The sequence below is a fragment of the Cricetulus griseus genome, chromosome X (assembly GCF_003668045.3).
Source record: "Cricetulus griseus strain 17A/GY chromosome X, alternate assembly CriGri-PICRH-1.0, whole genome shotgun sequence".
NCBI classification, from domain to species: domain Eukaryota; kingdom Metazoa; phylum Chordata; class Mammalia; order Rodentia; family Cricetidae; genus Cricetulus; species Cricetulus griseus.
This window is the reverse complement of record NC_048604.1, coordinates 108041595-108065990: the sequence shown is the minus strand read 5'-3', so window position 1 is coordinate 108065990 and position 24396 is coordinate 108041595. Positions and strand designations below refer to the sequence as shown.

The following is a 24396-nucleotide window of genomic DNA, read 5'->3' as shown; positions in this document are numbered from 1 at the left end:
TTCATATGAAGTTTCAAGGCAGACCTTTTCTCAAAAGTCCAAAATCAAAAAAACAAAAACAAAAACAAAAAACAACAATCATTCAACTCAACACAAAAAATAGGAAATAGCCACATTTTCACACTTAGTGCCAATTTGAAAACAATATAATTGCGTATGTTCTTTTTTCTCATTTTAAAAGCTATTGCATACAAGATGTATATAACTATGTTGTTGAGCTTATCACATGTAGAAAGTATCAGCAAAAAAAAATTGGCAGGACAAAGGAATGTTTGCAATAAGAAATGACACCGTAGGATACACACAATGAGAAATGCAGGGAACCAAAAATAATTAGAATAATACAGCAGCTATAACCACATGCTTTGCTTCCATTCTCTTACCTTAAAAAGAAACTTTGAGATTATGGAAGCTGGAGAGATGGTTCAGCAGTTAAGAGCACTGACTATTCTTCCAGAAGACCCAGGTTTGACTCCCAGCAGCCACAGGATGAGCTCACCATCATTTGTAACTAATTTCATGGGATCTAATGCTCTCTCTCTTCTGGTATCTGTGGGCACCATTTATGTAACAGGCATACATGCCAGACATAGCACCCATACATAGTAAATAAATCAATAAGTCAGTAGATAAATAAATGAATTTTAAAATATAGGATTATACATTAATAATATTTGACAGTGTAGTGTTGGCTTTATATAGATGTAATATGTATAACAAAAATACTACAAACAATAAAGGAATAAATGGAGCTATATAGGAATGAAATTTCTGGAATGAAGTTAGTATATATCTTAAATAGGTACAGATAATTTCAGGTGTATATAAACTCTAGGGAAATTAACATAAAATTTCTACTTAAAATGACAGGGAAACATTATTTGAAGTTTACTTTAAAATACATATATACTCGGGCTGGAGAGATGGCTCAGAGGTTAAGAGCACTGGCTGCTCTTCCAGAGGCCCTGATTTCAAGTCCCAGTAACCACATGGTTACTCACAACCATCTGTAATGAGATCTGGTGCCCTCTTCTGGCCTGCAGGTATACATGCAGACAGAACATTGTATACAAAATAAATAATAAGTCTTTAAAAATACATATATGCTATATGTAATATATAAGTATGTGTTTACCCAACCCATAGGCAATCTAACAAAATCAACAGTGTCGGCATTAGAAACCTCCCTTCATATTGTTGGGAAGGGAATTAAAGAGTCTCCCAAAACAATATAGGCTATTGCTATTGCTGTTGGTTGTCCCCCAGAACTTGATGGTAAAACCCTTTTGATAAAGATACCTATGATGGTGGTTTTGGTAGTCATTATGACTCCATCTGGAATTAACTAAAACCCAAGTGGCTGGACACACCTGTGAGGGCTTTTTTCATAATTAAATCATTTGAAATGGAAAGACCCACTTCTAATCTGGATCTTTTGAGGTGGAAAGATCCACCTTGAATCTGGACCACTCCTCCTACTGGCAGTTTATATAAAGGACACAGGAGCCAGGCAGTGGTGGCACATGCCTCCCAGCACTCAGGAGATAGAGCCAGGTAGATCTCTGTGAGTTTGGGGCCAGCCTGATCTACAGAGTGAGTTACAGGACACCCAGGGCTACATAGAGAAACCCTGTCTCAAAAGAAAAGGACACAGGAAAAGGAAACTCTCTTTGCCTGCTTGATCTTGCCTTGCTAGCAAGTCCACTCCTCCATTGGTGTTAGAGCCTACTTTTTCTGGATTCTGGTGTATATTGAAGACCAGCTGAGGGGCTGGAGAGATGGCTCAGTGTTTAAGAGCAGTGGCTGCTCTTCAAGAGGACCCAGGTTCTAGTCCCAGTACCCACATGGCAGCTCATACCTGTCTGTAACTCCAGTTCCAGGGGATCTGGTATCTTTACACCAATGTACGCAAAGTTAAATAAAGTATTTTAAAAAAGAAGAATACCAGCTGAGACATCCAACCTCATGGGCTGAACAACTACTATATTCTTGGACCTTCTATTGTAGACAGCCATTGTTGAACTAGCTTACCACAGCCTATAAGCCATTCTAATAATTCTTATATACATATATATGTGCATGTATATTCATTCTGGAGGCTATATTCCCTTAGAGCAGTGGTTCTCAACCTTCCTAATGCTGACCCTTTAATACAGTTTCTTATGTTGTGGTGACCCCAACCGTAAAATTACTATTGTTAACACTCAGGAGGCAGAGGCAGGCAGATCTCCGTGAGTTCAAGGCCAGCCTGGTCTTCAGAGCAAGTTCCAGGACAGTCAAGGATACAGAGAAACCATGTCTTGAAAACAAACAAAAATTATTTTTATTGTTACTTCATAACTGTAATTTTACTACTATTAAGAATGATGGTGTAAATATCTGTTTTCTGGTGGTCTTCAGTGACCCCTGTAAAGGGTTATTCAACTCCCAGAGGGGTCACGACTCACACAGGTTGAGAACCACTGCGCTGGAAAACCCTGACTAATAAATACAATGCCACCTATGGTTTGGACACAAGCCTTGGAGAAGTTGAGCTACAAATAACCTGAAAGACTCCTTCCTCCCTGAGGACTAGCTCTCAAAGTATCAGAAGGTGCTATGCAAGCTGCCAAGGGAGAAAAGCAATCTATATTCCTACACTACTATAAAGCCTATGAATCACAAGGAAGACTAACATAGCAAGATAGGCCCATGGGTGAAATAGAAGCACTTTTATCTTGTGAATATACAACAGCCATCTAATTGAACTTAAGGCCCACTAAATAGAAAAAAAATAATGCCTGGTACTATAATGGACATGGAATGCAGTATAATGTCGAACTGCATTCTAAATGCCTGTCACAGGCGGTGCCACCTAAAGTGAAAGAAGAGAAACTAACTCTTGGCATCATTTACCCAAAGTGGGCCTGACTTGTTCCGAAGAGTTTTCATCTCCCTTGATCTGATCTCTTAAACAAAGGTTCCCCTCTGCATTATGGAGTCTCAGAAGGGAGTAAATTGTTGTGCTATCCCAGTTGACTCAGAGCAACACAAAAAGCTATAACAGATATTGTCAATTAATACCCACATTTTTTTGGTGGGGGTAGTATTGCTTTCAATACCTTGTGATTTCCAGCAAGTGGTCTTAGTCCTAGCCACCACATCTTATACAAACACACATTGTTCTGAGTCAGGGGATGAGTGGGTCACAAAAGAGAAATAGGGAACACAGTACATAGAGGAGTCTAAACCATAGCAAGAATGATTACATTGTTTTGCTTAAGTTTGGTTAATTCTAATCAGGCTGAGTACATAGTATACAGGCAGAATGAGCACATAGTTCTATATGATCTCAAAGAGTATTATTAACTTGGTTGCAGACTGAGTGAAAATTTGGTTTGTAAAGGCAAGCTACAAATAAAATTTCTAGAAAACTCATTTTAATACTTATACCCATAGATAAGTGTGGCTCTCTGTTGTAATTTTTAAAATGCCATGAAGAGAAGTCACGCCATACAACATCCAGGGCTACACAGAGAAATCCTGTTTCAAAAAAACAACAGCAACAAAAAGTATAAATGGACTATTTAACCATTAACAATTTGGCTGGCTTGTAGCTACACCATAGTATGCATGCTTAGCAGGTGGCTCTGAGAGTTCAGTCCCCAGTTCACACACAAGAGAATTAAATACACATTGCAGTTTCACATTTTCAAAAATGGATAAAGAACAACTGCAGGAATTGAAACGTAAAAGCTCTGAACTAATAAGCCATTCCTGCAGTCATCTCTAGAATACCCCACCCAACACTACCAACCCTCCACATCCTTTTCATGTGTACATGGAACAATCTGCATATTAGACAATAGGTTAGGTTGCAGAGCAAGAAATGATGAATGTAAATGATTATTTCAAATAGGATCTGTGATCTGTGACAGCCATAAATTAGAAACAACTCATGAAAGAAATTTTGAAAAAAAAAATCACAAGTATGTGAAAATTCAACTGTATAGTCCTACATAATAAGTCAAAGAAGAAACCACAAAGGAAATTAGAAAATAAAGATGAATAAGAACAAAATAACACAATAATTTATGAGGCATGCCTAAAACAGTGCTGATAAATATATAGCTATAAGTGCTTTAATATAAGAGAAAAATCTCAAACCAACAACCTCATTTTGTATATTAATTAAACTAGGAAAAAATACAAAATTGAAACTACACATTGCTAGTCCTGGGAGTGTGGAAAGCTGAGGGAGGAGACCTGCATGACCCCAGTAACCATTCATTATAAGCAGTGGACAAAGGATAGAGTTCAGTACTAATGCAGTTCCCTAGCATGTATGAGGTTCCAACTCCCCAGCACTGCAAACTGGGTAAACCCAAAGACTCATAAAAAGGAAACTACTAAGTCTGCATTAGCTATAAACAAAATAAGGATACAAAAAGAATATTATTAAATGCTACACAACTTGGTTCAGATTTTTACTAGACTATACTGTACACAGCAAGAGGTCCCATGGTCAATTTCATGCGTATTGTATGTTGACCATACTCCCAATACTCTCTTGCAATCCCCTGCCCTGACCAAAAACAAAAACAAAAGCAAACCCAAAAAACAAAAACAAAACAAAACTGTTGATCAAGAAACAAAAAAAAGAAAGTATAAAATAACTGAAATTAAGAATGATAAAGAGACATAACTTAAATAAAGTGTGAGGAAAAGTATGCCAACAAATGAAATGAGAGGTAACATTGACAAATTACTTAAATGCAAGAAGAAATGGAAGATCTGAGCATGTATATAACAAGGACTCAAATTGCTAATTAAAAACTACCCATAATATAGATACCAGGCCGAATTAATTTTATATTATAACCTGCAGTTTCTTCACTTTTCCTGTAAATGACATAATTTTATTCTTCAGGGCTGAATCATACACTGTACAAATAGCACATTTTCCTTGCCTTCCATTGATTGGTACCCAATGGACTCTCTAACTTGATTTGTGAACATTGTTGCTGTGAATATGAACATCCTCTCCTTTGCTATGCAGGACTTTTGAATTTGATGGAATCCTGTCATCTATACTTGCCGGTTCACTGAGCTATTGGCTTCCTATTCATAAAATTGTTACTTGTGTCAACATCTTGAAGTGTTTCTCTAGTCTTCTATGCATAGTTTGGAAGTTTCAGTTTTCTGTTAAGACCTTTGATCCATTTTGATTAGAGTTTTACATAGAAAAAGAGTGAGCCAGTTTCAGTCTTTTACATGGGGCTATCTACGTACCATTTGTTAAATGACTCCAGCTTCCAGTGTATGTTCTTGTCACTTTTGCCAAGAATCAAATTTCTGAGGATTTGAAGTATGCATCTGGTCCTCTGTTTCCATCCGTTTGCTATACATGCCTGTTTTGTGCCAATGCCATTATTTTTTTATTAACAATGGCTCTGTAGTATAATTTGAAATGGAATGTTATAACTTTAGAAGTACTTTTTTCCCTATTCAGGGTCTTTTCTGCTTCCATATGATTTGGAGGGTTATTTTCTAGTTCTGTTAAAAAAAAAGTATTACCATTTTGATGGGGGATTGCATTGAATATATGTAGATGATATCATTAGTATGGCAATTTTAACAATATTATCTCACCCATGAACATATGAGGACATTTTTGTCATCTTTCTTTGGGGTTTTCTTATATTTTTGGTTGTGAGCCTAGCCTTTAACAGCTGAGCCATCTCTCTAGCCCTCTTTGGGGTTTTCTAATTATCACTGTAGAATCCTCTCGTCTATTCCAGTGGTTCTCAACCTGTGGGTAATGACCCATTTGGGGATCACATATTAGATATCCTAAATATCATATATTTACATTATGATTCATAACAGTAGTAAAATTATGAAGTAGCAATGAAAATAATTTTATGGTTGGGGGGTCGCCACAATATGAGGAACTATATTAAAAAGTCACAGCCTTAGGAAAGTTGAGAATCACTGACCACTTAGATTTATTATTAGCTATGGTTTTATTCTGTTTTGTTTTTTGAAGTTATTTTAAGTTAAATTATTTTTTTAAGATTTTATTTATTTATTATGTGCCTGCAGAGGGCACCATATCTCATTAAAGGTGGTTGTGAGTCACCATTTGGTTGCTGGGTATTGAACTCAGGACCTCTGGAAGAACAATCAGTGCTCTTAACCTCTGAGCCATCTCTCCAGCCCAAGTTAAATTATTTTTATGATTTTTTCTCAGCAAGCTTATTTTTCAGCACTATGCAGAAAATATGCTATTTTTTTAATGCTGATTTTTGTATTCTGACTCTTTGCTTAAATTGTTTGTCAGATCTGATGGAATCTCTAGGATCTTTTAAGTATGAGATCATAACTCTAAAAACATGGACAACTTGACTTTACCTTCCCTGTTTATAGTTCTTTTGTTTCCATTTCTTGCCTTATTACTCTAAGACTTCAAGCAGTTTGTTGAAGAAAAGTAATAATAGATACTAATTCACTCGATCAGAATTATTATAATTAAAAAGACCATAACAAATATTTTAAAATGTTGAAAAACTACAGGAGGTATAGCTACTTTGAAAACTACTTTGCCATTTTCATGTTTTAAATTAAATGTTGTTTAAAACAAATCAAACAAACAAAAAACCCATGGCTTTGCACACAGTAGAAAATGCTTTACCAGTGAGGTACATTTCTATCTGGTTTGCCATTTTCTTTTTCCTTAAGATCTTTTTAAAAATTGTGTGTGTGTGTGTGTGTGTGTGTGTGTGTGTGTGTGTGTGTGTGTGTGTGTGTGTGTGTGTATGACTATATTTCATGTATGTTCAGATGTCTGTGGAAGCCAGAAGAGGGCATCATCTCCAAGAGCTGGAGTTAAGGTGGTTGTGAGCCACCTGATATGGGTGCTAGGAACTAAACTTGGGTCCTCTAGAAGAGCCATAAACATTCTTAACCACTGAGACATCTCTCCAACCCCAAATTTATTATTTTCTCAAAAGATTAAATATGTATATATCAGATGACTCATTCATTTCACTCCTAGCTATCACTCCAAGAGCACTGAAAAGATATGCCCACAGAAAGACTTGAATATTAATGGAAGTATTAATTATAATAGCCAAAAAGCTCAAAGAACCTAATTATCTATCAACTGGTAAGTAGATAAATATACTGAGGTATGTCCATCAATGAAAATTATGTAGCAATTAAGTCAAACTACTGGTAACAGGCCACGTCATGAATCAACTTTCAATTCTCTATGCTGAGCCTGGTCAATTATAGAGTGCATGCATGTGAGACCTGCGTTCAACCTCCAGTACTTCAAATAAATAATAAATGTTATTAAATGTTCAATAAAAAGCCAAAACAAATAAGTAGATGAAAACTTTGTGGACTAGAAGTCTTACTATTATAAAGATGTGGCACATGTCTTTAATCCCAGCACCTGGGAGGCAGAAGCAGGCAGATTTCTGTGAGTTTGAGGCCAGCATGGTCTGGATAGTGAGTTCCAGGATAGCCAAGGCTACACAGAGAAACCCTGTCTTGAAAAGCAAAACAAAACAAAACAGAAAAAAAAAAGATGTCATTCTCCCCAGTGCTCTACCACTCGGTCCCAACAATTTTACACTTTTCTAAATCAGAATGAATTTGAAAGTTTGGAATCAGAATAAATTTGTTACTGTTGCTTAAAATTAAAAGTAGAAGTGGTGTGCCAGGCAGTGATGGCACAAAGCTTTAATCCCAGCATTTGGGAGGCAGTTCAAATTCGAGACTAGCCTCGTCTACAGTTTGAGTTCTAGGATAGCCAGAGCTAATCACAGAAACCCTGTCTCAAAAAAAGTGGTGTAAAAGGAAAGACTGTCACTTATTTAAGTCAGTATGGTATTGGCTTGGTAAATAAATAGAAAATTGATAGGCTATTAACAAATCCTTATATATGTGCATGAGACTTTATTATCTAAAGAAGAGTTTCACCAAATAAAAAGAACTGCTTATTGTGCTATGTACTAATGCTGAGTGCTGTTACATGCATGTTAGCTTCCAAAGTATGTATTCTTTGTCACTATATTCTATATAAATAAAGGTCCAATCAATGTCTACAATATCACAGGAACTTACTATATATGAATAAAGTATAGTTCACTATATAAACTATAGTAGAATATATAATACTTGCATGTATTGTGTATAATTATGTTATAGTAAAGATGCTGTCTTGTCACAGAAAATGAAAAAGTTCCTTGGGAAATAAAATCATGATATAGGTTTTATTATTTTTCTATGTATATGTTTTTATTTTATTTTCTGTGTATAGGTGTTTTACCTGCATGTATGTCTGTGCATCACATGCATGTAGTGCCCACAAAAGTCAAAAGAAGGCATTGAATTATTTGGAACTGGAAGTACAGATGGATGTTAGCCACCATGTGGGTGCTGGGAACCAAATCCAAGCCTCTACAAGAGCAATAAGTGTTCTTTACCACTGAGCCAACTCTCTAACCTCCATGATATGGTTTTGCCAGAGAAAATCTTCAATAGAATCGTATAGTTTGGGAAATACCACATGATGAACAACCCTGAATATTGGTAGATGTAATAAATAATACTAATTATTTTCTGCTATGCTGTTTCTGATCCTTGCACTCCGTGGACTTAGTAGCCCCTACACTGTATCTCCTAATTTATTCAATACTAGTTGAATAGCAGCACTGATTCAAATGTGTTAGCCTATGCTGACAGTGACTTATTTGTCCAGCAAATATTTATTGAACACCTACTGTGCTGTACTTTTTACTAAGGCTAGAGAGAGATCTCAGAGTAACACTGGAATATAAATCAAAGTAAGCAAAAGGCTCTAATCCCCAATAAAGGAAGTTAATTCTTCCTCTTAGAGCCCCTTTTGATTCTCCAGGTATATTTAGTCAACACTCAGGACAGCCTGCCCAGTCATGCCCTTTTTGTGAGCTCGCCTCTCTTCACACTTGACTCCTTCAGGTCTTTTTTCTTTTGTAACATTCAAGATGTATGTAATTCAAAGAATTCTACTTTCGAAGCTTTGTTTTCATTAAGGTTTTTGTTCTTGATTATTTTGCTTTTTCGTCATTTAACATGGCCTGATCGATACATTATTCTTTCAATGCATATTTATGAATACCGTGTACTTAAAGGTTCATAATAAATGAGGAATTATAAACAAAGATCATCAATAACATACAAGGCCCTAGACCTCCTGGTAACTCACATAGGTACTTGCATAAATTGTCTTTGTTGATAATCAGTAAAGCATTGTTCTTTGTTGATAATCAGTAAAGCATTTAAATTTCATTATGTTAGTCACACAGCCTGTAACTTTAAATGTCTTTTATTTATACTTTCCATGTCATAACTGGATGGTAAGATTTGAAATCTCCTAGTATGTGTTGTTCATTTTCTTCCTTTATTCTCTTTACATTTGCTAACAAACTAGGATAAACTTAGAAATAAAAGCTTAAGTAAAGCTAAATCAAGAAATTATAAAAATAGCCTTCAAGGCAAAAAAGTATTAGTAAAAAGAACACCTTATAAAAGATACAAGCTATGAATTATGTGCTAAATTGTATAGTATCAGAAAATATAAAATAAGTTATAAAGTGTGAATAAATTTCCCAAGTGAACAAAGTGTGAGTGAGAAAGGTTACAAAATGCTCTAAGCAAAGGAAGTATTGTGGGATGCAGAATTCCTGCCTACATATCCTGAGTTGCTAAAGAAGTCCCAGGATTTGTTGTCATTCCTGCCATTCCAGAATCATTGTAAAATTCAAAGGAATAATACTTTGAACTTGAAGAAAAATTTTGGTGGTCAGGATGCTTACACTCTTTGTTTTGGGAAGTTTCTAGATTCCATGCCAGATTGGGGATGTAATAATTGGCCCAGAGTCCCCAGGACTATACCCCATGTGTTGCTTTAGCCACCCCTAGCTTGAAATGCCAAGTTTCCAAACTTTTGCACAACTTTAGAAATTATGCTTGTTCATTGTCTTGTGGGCCTGCAAGGAGCTAAGTACATATTCTATACTGATATATTTACAGCGTTTTTTTTTCCTGTCTCTACATCCTCAGTATCTATAAGACACTGTATCTATAAAACACATTCAGTTCATGGACAGTCAATTCAAATGCTCATGAATAGGAACCTAATTAACAGATTTCTTATTTGTTTGTTTTTATTTTATCGAGACCTGGTTACTCTGTATAATCCTAACTGTCCTGGAACTCACATGGTAGACCAGGCTGGCCTCCAACTTAGAGATCCACCTGCCTCTGCCTCCCAAATACTGGGACTAAAGGCATGTGCTGCCACCACCCTGCCCTAGATTTCCTAGCTTTAAAAGTGGTACCATGGCACCCAGTCATCTTCACAAGATAGAGTTCTTTGTGTTTTGTTTGTTTATTTGGTTTGTATTTTTGAGCAGGGTTTCTCTGTAGCTTTGGAGTCTGTCCTGGAACTTGCTCTGTAGGCCAGGCTGGCCTTGAACTCACAGAGATCTTCCTGCCTCTGCCTCTGAAGTGCTGGTATTAAAGGTGTGTGCCACCACCTCCCAGCTTCACAAGCCAGAGTTCTTAAACCTGTGGCCAAGGGTTGGAAGTGACAAAGCATTTGCCTAACATATGTGTAGTCTGGATTCTATCCTTAACACTATGAGGAAAAAATTCCTATGACCAAACCTCGTGGGTTTATTCACCGATAGCTCTTATCTTTGTCTCCAAATGACTTCATTCCCACTGAATGTCCACCATTGGCTACAGGTTCAGTCACCTCTCAACTGATATGCATGTCAGTATCACTCTCTTGCTAGCAGTCCTTAAATGTCTTCCTACAATTTGGGGACAGAGATGCACATTTCATAATCTTATTTGGGGACTATGATGTGGCCTACCTTAATTTCACCAGCTATTATTCAGCAATATCTAGCCAGGTGCATCTTGTAAAATCATGTCTTCATAATATTCTTCCTAGAAGATCCTAGAAATCCTATCCCTATCTTATTTCTCTCTTTTTAAAAAGATTTTATTTATTATGTGTACAGTGTTCTCCCTGTGTATCCCTTCAGGCCAGAGAAGGGCACTGGATCTCATTACAGATGGTTGTGAGCCACCATATGGTTGCTGGGAATTGAACTCAGGTCCTCTGGAAGAGCAGTCAGTGTTCTTAACCACTGAACCATCTCTCCAGCCCCCTTATCTTATTTCTCAATAACTGTACAATTCCCTTGAAACTCTGCTCCTGCTGAGTTTTGCAGGGTGACTTCCTTGACCATTGGGACTCTCCTGTGTTCTCATAGAACCCTGTGTAGTTTTTTTTTTCTTGATTGATAACACACCACACTGTCAATGTTGTTCATGTCTATCTCCTCTATCATTTAGATTTGGAATCACTATAAATTAGCCCAGAGTCTGGTTCTTGATAAGTTTGTGAAGGTTTTGTGTGTGCATGTTTGTATGTTTGTTTTACAGTTTGGGGAATTGATTCCAGAGCCTTGTGCATACTAAGCAAGCTCTTTACTAGTGAGCAACATTTCTAGCCCTTGTTGTTGATAGTGTCATGCTATGAAGCCCAGGCTAGCCTGGAACTCTCTATTCTTCTGCCTTTTTTTTCCTAGGTAATAAGATTACAGGTATGTGCAAAAAATGCTTGGCACCATTTTAGGTTCTTAGTGTGTATGACATGAATGGCAATTGTGATCAAATAATGATGTTCTTGTTTCTAGATACATGGTTCAGTGGCCTGGTGGCCGAATCCTGCATCGCCATGAACTTGACACCTTCCTTGCACAGGCTGTGTCTACCCAGCTTTATGAACCAGATCAGCTTCAAGAACTCAAGGTAACTTATTCCACATTCATTTAAATTTTTTCAGGTTTCTCTTTCTTTCTTTCTTTCTTTCTTTCTTTCTTTCTTTCTTTCTTTCTTTCTTTTTTTTGAGACCAAGTCTCAGTCTGGGCCTAAATTCTCTATGTAAGTAAAGATGACCATATGACCTTGATCTCCTAATCCTTTTGCTTCTACTTTCCAAATGCTGAGATTATAGTTGTGTGCTGTTTCTTTCATAAGCTTGTACCTCAACTTTAAGTCATTTTCTTTTGGAGCTAGGAAAAAGAATAATTCTATAGGTAAATGTTTTATGTACCTTAACAAAATAGATACTTCTATTAATAAAACCAAGAGATGCTGTTATATTAGCCTCCCATAACGAAAACACAGAAAAGATAAGTATTTTGCAGGGCTTGTAAACCATGGTAAGGTTTCCATCACTTACAAGGTATGTTGCAGGGACTCGCCTTAGTGTTCCTACTTGTCTCTGAGTAAATGTCTATCTCTTACTCCTTAATTTGTATATATTTATTTAGTGTGTGAGTATAGGCATGTAGGAGTCAGGTTACAACTTTCAGTAATCAGTATACATGCAGTATACATGTAGGAGTCAGGTTACCACTTTCAGTAATCAGTCCTCTCTTGCCACCTTGGAAGATCCAGGGATCAAATTCATGTGATCAGCCTTTGTTCAAGTTCCTCTACCTGCTGAGCCATCTCATTACTGACCTCTCTCCCAATACACACACTTAATAAAGGGGAGTGAATCCTGGGAGAAATATAAAAAGCAGAAAGAAGAAAATACATACACCAAGAACTGAGTGCAATAGAAGATAGATGACTGTGAAGAGAGGTTGCCTTGTGCTTCAGGCTTGGCATGATTACCTCCCATATTCGTGATAGTCTAGGTTACTTAACTTTCTTACCTTCTCTCTTTTTTTTTAACTCGTGGAACTGTGAAGATGATGTGTAATACAATCTGTGTAAATAGAATAGTCTCTTGTATATTTGTATATTTTAAATATACCTACTCCAGGGCTGGAGAGACGGCTTAGAGGTTAGGAGCACTGGCTGCTCTTCCAGATGTCCTGAGTTCAATTCCCACCAACCATCTGTAATGAGATCTGGTGCCCTCTTCTGGCATAAAGGCATACATGCAGATAGAGCATAAATAAATAAACAATAAATAAATAAATAAATATTTTTTCAAGTTAATACAAGACACCCTCCCCTGGTTTTAGTAGCTATGCTTCTTTGAGGCCTGTATTTATTATTTTTCTCATTGATGTGACAAAGTCACCTTAAAAAGGAAGCATTTACTATAGCTCATTTTGAGAGTACAGTCGGCCATGACCATAAAGTCATGGTAGCAGGGGCCTGAAGAGTTGGTCATATTGTATCCACAGGGAGAGATGATTTGATTTTCAACCCTTTTAAATCACTACAGTACCCTAGCCCTAGGATAATGTTGATCAAATTCAATAAGACTTGTCAAATTAAATCAGATGTTATAGCATGCACCTATTATAGTTTTTGCTTCTTGTGAAGCTGAGAGTGGGGCAGGGGGAATATCCTAGTCTGTAAAATGTATGTATGTATGTATGTATGTATGTAATGTATGTATGTATGTATGTAAATGATCTTGGGGCAGGAAAGGCTTTAGCTCAGCTTACACATTATGGTACATCACTGAGGGAAGCCAAAACAGGACTTTAGGGCCGGAACTGATGAAACACAGGCTATGGAGGAGTGCTGCTTACTGGCTTGCTCCTCATGGCTTGCTTACACATCAATCATTAATCAAGAAAATGCTCTAAGACCCCCCCACAGGCCAATCTGATGAAGGCAATTGTTTTTTATAATTTATTTTTATTTAAAGTAGAAAAAAGCCTGCTTCACATGTCAATCTCAGATCCCTCTCCCCTCCTTCACTCCTCCCCTGCCCCCCACCAGCCTCCCACTCCATCCCCCCCCCTCCGTTCCCCAGGGAATATAAGGCCCTCCATGGGGGATCCCCAAAGTCTGACATGTCATCGGGGCAAGGCCTAGTCCCTCCCCATGTGTCCAGGCTGAGAGAGCATCCTTCCACGTAGGATGGGTTCCCAAAGTCCTTTCCTATGCCAGGGATAAATACTGATCCACTACCAGAGGCCCCATAGAGTGCAGAGGCCTCCTCATTGACACCCACGTTCAGGGGTCTGGATCAGTCCCATGCTGGCCTCCCAGCCATCAGTCTGGGTCCATGAACCCCCCCTTGTTCCGGTCAGCTGTTTCTGTGGGTTTCTGCAGCCTGGTCTTGACCCCTTTGCTCATCACACCTCCCTCTCTGCAACTGGGTTCCAGAGTTCAGTTCAGTGTTTAGCTGTGGGTCTCTGCCTCTGCTTCCATCAGCTACTGGATGAAGGCTCTAGGGTGACATATAAGTTAGTCATCAATCTTATTATTGGGGAGGGACATTTAAGGTAGCCTCTCCACTATTGCTTAGCTTGCCAGTTGGTGTCATCCTTGTAGGTCTCTGGAGATCTCCCTAGTGTCAGATCTCTCCTCAGACCTATAATGGCTCCCTCTATTATAATATCTCTCATCCTGTTCTCCTCTATTCTTCCCCAGACTCAACCTCCCTGCTCTCCCATGTCCTCCTTCACCCTCCTCTTCTCCCCATCTCTTTCTCCCAGCTCCCTCTCCCAATTAGCTCAGGAGAACCTGTCCCCTTCCCCTTCTCTGGGGTACCTTGCATATCTCTCTTAGGGTATTCCCTGTTTCCCAGCCTCTCTGGCTGTGTGGATTGTAGGCTGGCAATCCCCTGATCCATCTCTAAAATGAAGGCAGTTTCTTAATTGAAGTTCCTTCTCAGGTGACTCTAGTTTGTGTCAAGTTGACAAAACAAAACAAATAAAAACCTAACCAGCACAGATAGTTTAGCACTTTGATACTAAAATGGGAAAAAGAGGAAGATGCCTTCTGTGTTGGGGAGGACAAGCTAAGCAGGGTGGCACATTCTTAAAAGCTGAGGCAGAGCCAGCCAGGAGATGGTGGCACATGCCTTTAATCACATCACTTGGGTGGCAGATGCAGGTAGATCTGAGTTCAAGGCCAGCCTAGTCTACAGAGTGAGTTCCAGGACAGCCAGGGCAACACTGTGAAACCCTGTCTCAAAAAAAAAAAAAAAAGCTGAGGCAGGAAGGTAAAGAGTTGGAGTTCGTGGTGATTTCAAACAAAATAATAAAAGAGACTTGAAGTCAGCTGCAAGTCAGTGGTAGAGTACCTGGCTAATATGCAAGAGGCTTTGGGTTTGATCACAAACATCAGAAAAAAAGAGAAAAAGAGTTACAAAGTCATAATTTAAGTTAGGTCAGCTAAGGAAAGATACAACAACCTAAGATAAATGAGTGATTCTTTTGATAGCAAATACATTTCTGGTTCCTAGAGCAGCTCTTCATGGCAAATCATATCCAGAAGTGGACTTGAAAATGCATCAACTTTTCTATTAAGCCATGTGACATGCCAGCCTAAAATAACCATTTATTTAGTTTTATGTGTGTTGATGGGTTTTTTTTGTCTGTGTAAATATTTGTGCACAGTATGCATGTATAGTGCCAGAAAAAGTCTGAAGGGATCATTGGGTCCCTTGGAACCACAGTTACAGATGTTTGTGAGCCACCCTGTGGGTGCTGGGAATTGAACCTGGGTCCTCTATAAAACACCAAGTACTCTTAACTGTAGAGCCATCTTTATAGCTCCATACTATGATTAATTTTTTATGTTATCATTCTTTGAATCTGAGAGGGACAATGTGCTGATATTCAAACATTGCTGTCTTTTTGTATATTTGTCCTTTGAATTTTGAATATTGTTTTTAAATGATGTCAACTGTTTTTTTTCATACAAAAGGTGAGTCTACTGTGCATCAAAAATATTTTTCAAAGTTATACCTGTTGGCTGGGTATAATGGCACTACCCTGTAATCCCAGGGTTCATGCAGCTGAGGCTAGAGGATCACCCATGATTCCAGGTCAGCTCTACATAGAATGTGGTGGTAGTGCATGCCTTTAATCCCAGCAGTTGGGAGGCAGAGGCAGGCAGATATCCAAATTTGAGGCCAGCCTGGTCTACTGAGCAGGACAGCCAGGACTTTTACACAGAGAACCCCTGTCTCAAAGAGAGAAAACAAACAGTGGGTCTGGAAAGATGGCTCTAAGCACTTACTTCTCTTGCAGAGGACCCAGGTTTGTATCCTAACACCCACAACCAACCCTAACTCCAGTTCTAGGGAATCCATAGCCCTCTTATGGCCTCCAAGGGCACTTCACAAAAGTAGTTCACTTGTGTACATACAGACAAAATTCTCATACACATAAAATAAAAAAAAATCTTTAAAATCCAAATGATTCCTCTTAACTTGGTTTCTTGTCATTATTCACCCAACAATACAACATGAAATCTGTTCATAACAAAGTAATCTAGAGCTAATTTAGCATATAGAAGGATTATGTAGACTATATACAAACATAAAATTTTCCATAAGGGACTTGGGCATCCATAGATTTAGTTGTCTTCAAGGGGTCCTGAAACTGGTCTCCCAAGAGTACTGAGAGACAACTGTATTTTATTTTCTTTTTACTTATCATAGTGCATATTTCCTTTGTGTTAAAAATGTAGTAATTTTTATCATATGGATATATCATTTAATTATAATGTTAGCCATTTAGATTATTTCCAGTTTTCCTTAATATATGTAATGTGATAATTACATGTTTATGCATAGAGCTTTATTGACATGTTCACTTCCTTAGAATATAGTCTCAAATCCTGTACAACAGTTTTAGTGTACCTGTCTTTTGACTGCAACATGTCTCATGAGACTAGGTATTGACTCTTCTAATTTTGGAATCATGTCAGCACTCAAAAATGCTTTAGATTTTGGAACATTTTGTTTCTGAAATGGAACTTGCTGTTACCTAGGCTGAACTCCAACTCCTAGGTTCAGATTATCCTATCCCCTCTGCCTTTTGAGTAGCTGGGACTATGGCTGAACTTTGTCATGCTTAGATGGTTGGTTGGTTTGAGATAAGATATATTGTATTGGTCCAGACAGGCCTTGAACTTGCAGCAGCCCTCCTGCCTCAGCTTCCCAAGTCCATGCACCATCATCTGTCTAGAACTGATTCTTTTTTTAAAATTATCAACTTCTTTTTATTCAGAGAAAAGCAATAAATTGAAGTCCCAGCACTCAGGAGGTAAGTTTCAATTTTGTAGACTCCATTTATCAGGGGTTTCAAAGGCTGGAGATTACAAACCAGGTGAAGATTTCCATAATTATTATTTGCAAACATTAGTTGTGTTAGTTTGCCAGGGCTTTCCTATCAATATAGCAAAGACTGGGTGGCTTAGACAATATAGCCACCCAATCTTTGTTATATTACAAGAAAGTTACAAGAAAAATGTCAGAGTTGTAACAGGTTGATCCCCCCTCCTTGAGGCTTTTTCTCTGACTTGTAAATGTCATCTTATCCCACTGCTTTCTCACAGATTTTGCATTTTATGTGCCTCTGTCTACATTTCAGTTTCTTCCCTTTTTTGAGATTTATAATTTATAATTATGTATACGGTGTTCTACCTGCATGCCAGAAGAGGGCACCAGATCATCTCATTACAGATGGTTGTGAGTTACCATGTGCTGGGAATTGAACTCAGGACCTCTGGAAGGGCAGCCAGTGAGTGCTCTTAACTGCTGAGTCATCTTTCCTGCTCCCAGTTTTTATACAGACACCAGTGACATTGGATGAAGATTCTAACATCCTCTTTTAGCTTTACCTCTTGACAGATCCTACCCCAAATTCGGCCAGTGTCCAAACTTCGGAGAACTGCAATTCAATCCATTGCAGTGGTTTAGTAGAATCATGCTAAGCCTTGAATAAAGATTCATAGTTTGTCAGCTCCAGTGGTCTGTGCTTATTCATTAGCAGAAAGTACTAGATCTTCTTGAGTATCAATTACTGTATCTTATGCCAGTTTACTATACTGACTCACTAAATATTTCAAGACTATGGTTTAGGCATAGCTCAATTCAGGGCTCAAATATTACTATAGCGGCTTGCATTTTACTTTTGTCTTTTCCATATCAACTTTCTGAGTGACGCTTCCATTATTTATTTGTTTACTTATTTATTTATCAGTTTCTTCCTGTCTGTGGTATAGCTTGACTCAGCTCTTCTGTCTCCAGATGTTCGTGTTGATGATGGCTAAATCAGGTTAAGTGTCTGAATGGACAAGATGGATCTGAAGTGATAAACATGGAACTTAAATGGAAAAATAGTTGTATTTCTTTGTTTGGGGATGTAGAAGCATCAATTTATTGATACAAAGAGAGTTAAAGTGCACAATTATATGAAAGTGTAATTCAAAGTTCACTCATATACTTAATAGTACTACTGATAGTATTTAGTGCTTAGTTGTGTAACTGTTCTGATATGTATCTAATAGTGCTTTCAGGTATAAGTATTTTCCCTATATATGGACTAGGAAACAAGGTCTTCCAATGGTTGTATCTCTTGTTCAAGCTAGCAAAGACAATTAGAGTTAATAAGAAAGCAGAACTGACTGGGCGTTGGTGGCGCACACCTTTAATCCCAGTACTTGGGTAGCAGAGGTAGGCGGATCTCTGTGAGTTTATGACCAGCCTGGTTCTACAGAGTGAGCTCCAGGACAGGCTCCAAAGCTACACAGGGAAACCCTGTCTCGAAAAACAAAAACAAAAAACAAACAAACACAAAACAATAAATAAAACAACAGCAACAACAACAAAAAAAACCAGACCAGACACTATAGGCCTTGAAATCCCCACTTATATGCACTACTTTATTTTAAAAAAAAGATTTCATTATTTATTATGTGTATAGAGAGATATCTCAGAGGTTAAGAGGCTGCTCTTCCAGAGGCCCTGAGTTCAGTCCCCAGCAACCACATGGTGACGCACAACCATCTGTTTGCACTACTTTATGTTGCCTCATTGAAAACAACACATAGCTGTCGACAGCAGAGCCGACGTCACTCAAATCTCAGTACTTTCCATATGACAGCAGTCTGGAGAATGAACTGAAATTACTATTTATTTTAATTATCACTTTTTGAAATTTTCAAATTTTTTTGCCAATAATAAATTATATTTAAGTTACATATAAGAAGGTTAAACACAAGCAAAATTTTTCCAACAAATTACTTCACATGGGCATATGCTTATGAATCTATTTAATTGTTCAAAATGTGCTAGAGAACATATATTTAGGAATAAAAAATTTCATTAGATTCAGCTACAACACAGAAGATTTTCTAAGAATTTCGGACAAAAAACCTGATTGTCAAAAATTTTATCAAAAAAATCTAGTGCAAGTCTCTGTGTTATTTCAAAATACATTTTTTTCAATTGTGCATCAAATCACATCACTTTCAGCAAACTGGTTTTGCAAATATTGGTAAATAGCTTCAAAATGTGTCATTTTCAACTTCTAGTGAAGATATGTAACTACCCTGTGTTTATGTGTATGTTTTCTCTACACAGTGAGACATTAAGAGAGAGAATAGCACAGAATGTGCAGAAGCTCCAGCTCTCCACAGCAAAGTAGGAAAGAAAAAGGATTTAATTACACCTCTCAATTTTTCTGTTGGAATTTTACTTTCTCCCCTTGTTTACATTTTTAAACTCCAGGAAATGAACTCTTGCAAATATCTTCTTAGGCAGAAATGAGGACTTAATACTGAGAATTGAGAAAGAATTACATAATAATGACAGCAATGTTGATATTCTAACTATTAAAAGGGATGAATGTTAGTTTTATACCATCTAAAAGGCAAAAAAAAAAATTCTGGTTTCAAATTCATGAGCAGTGAGTACAACTTCTGGGTTCAAATGGAGAGCCCCTAAAGAGAGAATTGCATAGTATTGAGTATGACTCAAACTAGTCAGGGTAACAAGAATCAGGGGTCAGGGCTGTTGGCACCATTTTGGTCTCACCACGATACATAAGTGGGACCATAGCTGTGTAACACTTATTTCTGTCATAAGTGCAGCAGGTCTCTGGAACAGCACTGTCTTCACTGCAAATAGTGCTCTGGCTGGTGGGCAAAATAATGAGTATCCTCTAAATCAGAGGTTCGCAACCTGTGGATCGTGACCCATTTGGGGGTCACAAAGCAGATGTCCTGCATATCAGATATTTACAATTCATAGCAGTAACAAAATCACAGTTATGAAGTATCAATGAAATAATTTTATGGTTGGGAGTACCATGATAAGAAGAACTGTATTAAGGGGTGTAGCATCAGGAAGGTTGAGAGCCACTGCTCTAAATCATTATAGGGAAAGGTCAACATAAAGCTACTTATGTACTGAAATGACTATGGAAATGTATATGCTAGCTCATGACTGTAATCCCAGTATTAGGAAACTGAGGCAGGAGGATTACTGTGATGGTGAGAACAGCCTGAGCTTCAGAGTAAGATCATTTTTAAAAAATATTTTACATTTATTTATTTATTTATTTATTTGGGGGTACAGTGCAGAGGGTTTTCTCTTTCTATCATGTGGGTCCTAGGGAATCAAACTCAGTCTTGGCAGCAAGTGCTTTAACCACCAAGCCATCCTGCCAGCCCAACATGTTCTAATTTAGCTGGAAGAGTCAACATGACATTATAATAAATAAACAACAACAGCAATAATAATAGTAATGACAGTGTTACCAATGACAGGTTAGGTATCCCTTACCTGAAATGCACAGAAATGACCAGAAATGTTTCAAATTTGAGACTTTTACAGACTTTTTAATATTTGCGTATACACAATAAAATAGCTTAGGCTAGGACCCAAATCTTAACTATAACATTCATTTATCTTTTATATATACCTTATAAACATGGCCTGAAGATAATTTTATATAATATTTTAGGACATCTGCATTTTAACTGCAACCAACCATATGAGGCCATTGACTTTAGATTGTTTTAGACTTAAAGTTTTCATTTTTAAAAAAAATTTCTTATTTTTTTTCTCTGTGATGGTTTCAGATTGAGAAACTGGATGCTCGAGGGATTCAGCTTGCTGCCCTATTCATGAGTGGGGTCGACACAGCTCTGTTTGCTAATGATGCCTGTGGCCAGCCAGTCCCTTGGGAACACTGCTGCCCCTGGATTTACTTTGATGGCAAGCTGTTCCAGAGCAAGCTCATAAAAGCAGGCCGAGAGCGAGTGTCCCTGGTTGAACTCTGTGATGGCCAGGTACAGTACACACCCCTGATCTCTCAAGGAACGAATCAGTAGGCATGTAGAGGTGGGGCGGGGAAGCTAAAACATTTGAGCAGCAGAGAACAGAAATGAGACAATGTGTCTGAACCAAGCTAAATTTCATCAACATGGTCCCCAAAGCCTATAATCTAATACATGTCTATTACAAAAGCATACAATAGAAAGTTGTTTTTATCCCCAAGCTTAAAGTTTTATGACTTTTTTCATACTGAGAGAATTTCTTCTCCACAGAATTTCCATATATACTATATGCCCTTCCTGGAACTATTGGAATTTCATTTTCCCGTATTTACAAACACTGCAAGTCACTTTTTAAGTGATATTTTTGGGGGAAGGAGGTTAGAAATAGAAGAGAGCAGTAAGTAGATGATAGAGTACGTTTTACAATATAACCTTGGGAAAGGTAGGAAAAAGCAAGGGAAAGGAAGTCTTACTCAATATTTTATCTGTTTGGTAGGTGTAAGCTGAGGGACTGGAGCAGGGTCAGCAAACTACTCCTGTCCTGCCCTGTCCTTTATAAATAACATTGTATTGGAACATGGCCACATTCATTCCTTTACATAGCTGTGACAGAAGAGTAGTTGTGGCAGACATAGTGTGGCCCACAAAGTCTGAAGTATTTACTTTCCTACATTTTCCAGAAGTTTAGCAACCTCTGGGACTAGATATATGCACATACCTGTAGTTGTTTGTGTTTGTTTTTTGCATTCTTTGGGGGCCTGCTACCAAGCTCCCAAATAAATACACATGGAATCTTATTCTTACTTATGAATGCCCAGCTTTAGCGTGGCTTGTTTCTAGCCAGCTTTTCTAACTTAAATTACCCCATTTCTCATTTTGCCTCTGGGCTTTTTATTTATTCTTTTCTTTATTCTATATATCTTTCTTTCCTTTTTACTCCATGCTGGCTGTGTGACTGGGTGACTGACCCTTTTTTCTCCTCTTTTTCTTTTCCTGCTCATCACTTCTCTAGATTTCTCCTCCTGTTTATTCTCTCTGCCTGGCAGCCCTACCCATCTGTCTCCTGCATTTCTCTTGGCCATTCAGCTCTTTATTAGACAAATCAGGTTTTAGACAGGCAAACTAACACAGCTTCACAGAGTTAAACAAAAGCAATGTAAAAGACTGTAACACATCTTTGCATCATTAAATAAATATTCCACAGCATAAATGAATATACATCATAACTTAATATTCCACAACTCATACTCTCACCAGAGCTAAGGGTCTCCAGTGTTGAGTATGGCAGAGGTTACAAGGCTCTGTAGGTATCTGGTTTTCTTTTTCTTTTCTCTGTTACCTGATTTTTGTTATCTCTCCCCTAAAAGAATAACCCAGCCAATTGTTGACCATGCAATCAACCATTTCCTGGTGTCCTTATTGTTCTATTTGTTTTCATCCCCATAGATACTGCTCCTCATAAGTTGCTGGTCAGAACTAATATTCTGGTATTGTAGGTTTCTTGTGAAGAGTGGGAACTTTGAAGCCAAATGGGTTTCCTGGGGCTGGAGTCTAGAATCATTTCCCTCTGGGTTCAATGCCCACAATGGGAAGAGAATCATGAGAATGTGCCTAGAGTGTTCAATACCATGTGTGAACCACGGGGCAAGTTCCGAACAATACCATTTCTCTTTCTCATTTGAAGGCTGACCTGGCAAGCAAAGTGGAGAAGATGAGGCAGAGTATTCTTGAAGGCGTCAACATGAATCATCCACCACCTTCTGCACTACTTCCGTCACCTACGTTTGTGCCTCCCATGGTGCCCTCTCTCTACCCTGTTTCTCTTTATTCCAGAGCCATGGGCTCATTTCCACCTCCCCCTCAAGCAAGGAGTCGGGGGTTTGCAGGTCAGTATTTAAGAATGAGGTGTCATCTAACTTATTTCATAATAAACCATCCAGTTCACTGCCAGTTAGACTCAACAGTCTAGGGTGTATCTTAACTTGTTTGAATTCCATGCTGTGGTATAATAGTTGAAATGCAACTAATAATGTATCCTGGGTGAGAAAATCCATTGAAATCTAAGACCATTCTCAATAGTAGTGGTTGGTTCTCAGTGATTTGATTCTTACCATCCGAACTTGTGTGATCTGGACAGATGCAAAGCCAAGAATCACTTGTCATTTCATAATTTTGATAGTTATTTTTCATATAAACTGGATCTTCATGGTTGCTGTTAATTGTTCTTCATTCCTTATGAGCAGTTGCAGGAAGGTGTTTGTGGGAAAAGCATTGAAGTACATGCCAGTACTGGAATATGACAGTAGCTTGATATAGCTGTATTTACTCTAGGTAGACCTGAGACATTGCCTACCTTTTCAGCTCCATGTCAGTGAGGAGACCTTGGAAATCTATGGGGCCCCTTGTAGTAGATCAGTACTTATCCCTAGCATAGGAATGGACTCTGGGAGCCCATCCCACATGAAGGGATACTCCCTGAGCCTAGACACAAGGGGGTTGGCCTAGGCCCTATCCCAAAGGATATGACAAACTTTGAAGACCCCCTACAGAAGGCCTCACCCTACCAGGGGAGCAGAAAGAGCATGGGACAGGTAGGGTGTTAGTTGTGGGGGGCATCGGAGGAGGGGAGGGAGAGGGACCTGGGATTAACATGTAAAATAATCTTTCTAATTAAAATAAAAATATATATGCTTATTTGCAACCAAAAAAGAAATTTCATCATTCATACACCCCCCCAAAATTACATCTTAGTAGAGAAAACAAGTACATACATGTATGTATAAATTACAGTGACTTCCAAGCTTCTGTCTAATAAGGAATAGACATGTATACTTTAGGCAACTGAACTCTGAACTCTTGATATATTGAACAACGTGTGTGTGTGTGTGTGTGTGTGTGTGTGTGTGTGTGTGTGTGTGTGTGTGTGTGTGTTTGTGGTAGCACTTTAAACATTCTAGGCAGGCATTTTACCTCTGAGCTACATGCATCACCAGCTCTGAACCAGGATATTTCAATAGGGACATTTTAACATGAAATAGCAAGAATCTGTCATAAGGTGAGTGTATCTTTGCTGTTGAACATGTATATTGTGTGTTGCACCTCTATTTAAAAACAATAAAGCTGGAAGTTGAACTTAGTCCTTGAAAGGTCACAAAACTCAGCAGTTGCAGTTAACTCAAGGGTGAGCTTACATGAGCAATATGGAAGTCAGGCCCCTATGTAGTCAAGTCTTACAAATCAAGGAGTCAATCATTCCATCCCTTTAAGCTGACATAACTGGTCTCTGATTTGTGT

General features: G+C 38.1%; 1 protein-coding gene across 7 annotated transcripts in view; it reads left to right on the top strand.

The window, feature by feature from the left end:
• Fam120c (family with sequence similarity 120C) overlaps positions 1–24396 on the top strand; it is a 141542-nt gene that overhangs the window by 103500 nt on the left and 13646 nt on the right. For 4 of the 7 annotated variants that reach the window (XM_027432175.2, XM_027432174.2, XM_027432173.2 and 1 more), the window contains 3 exons: positions 11742–11856; positions 20905–21114; positions 22787–22988. In XM_027432175.2, coding sequence (XP_027287976.1) covers positions 11742–11856; positions 20905–21114; positions 22787–22988 — 527 coding nt within the window. Of the gene's footprint in view, positions 1–7036; positions 7099–11741; positions 11857–20904; positions 21115–22786; positions 22989–24396 lie in introns of those variants that run through there. The other 3 variants (XM_027432177.2, XM_027432178.2, XM_035449775.1) reach the window with 3 other exon arrangements.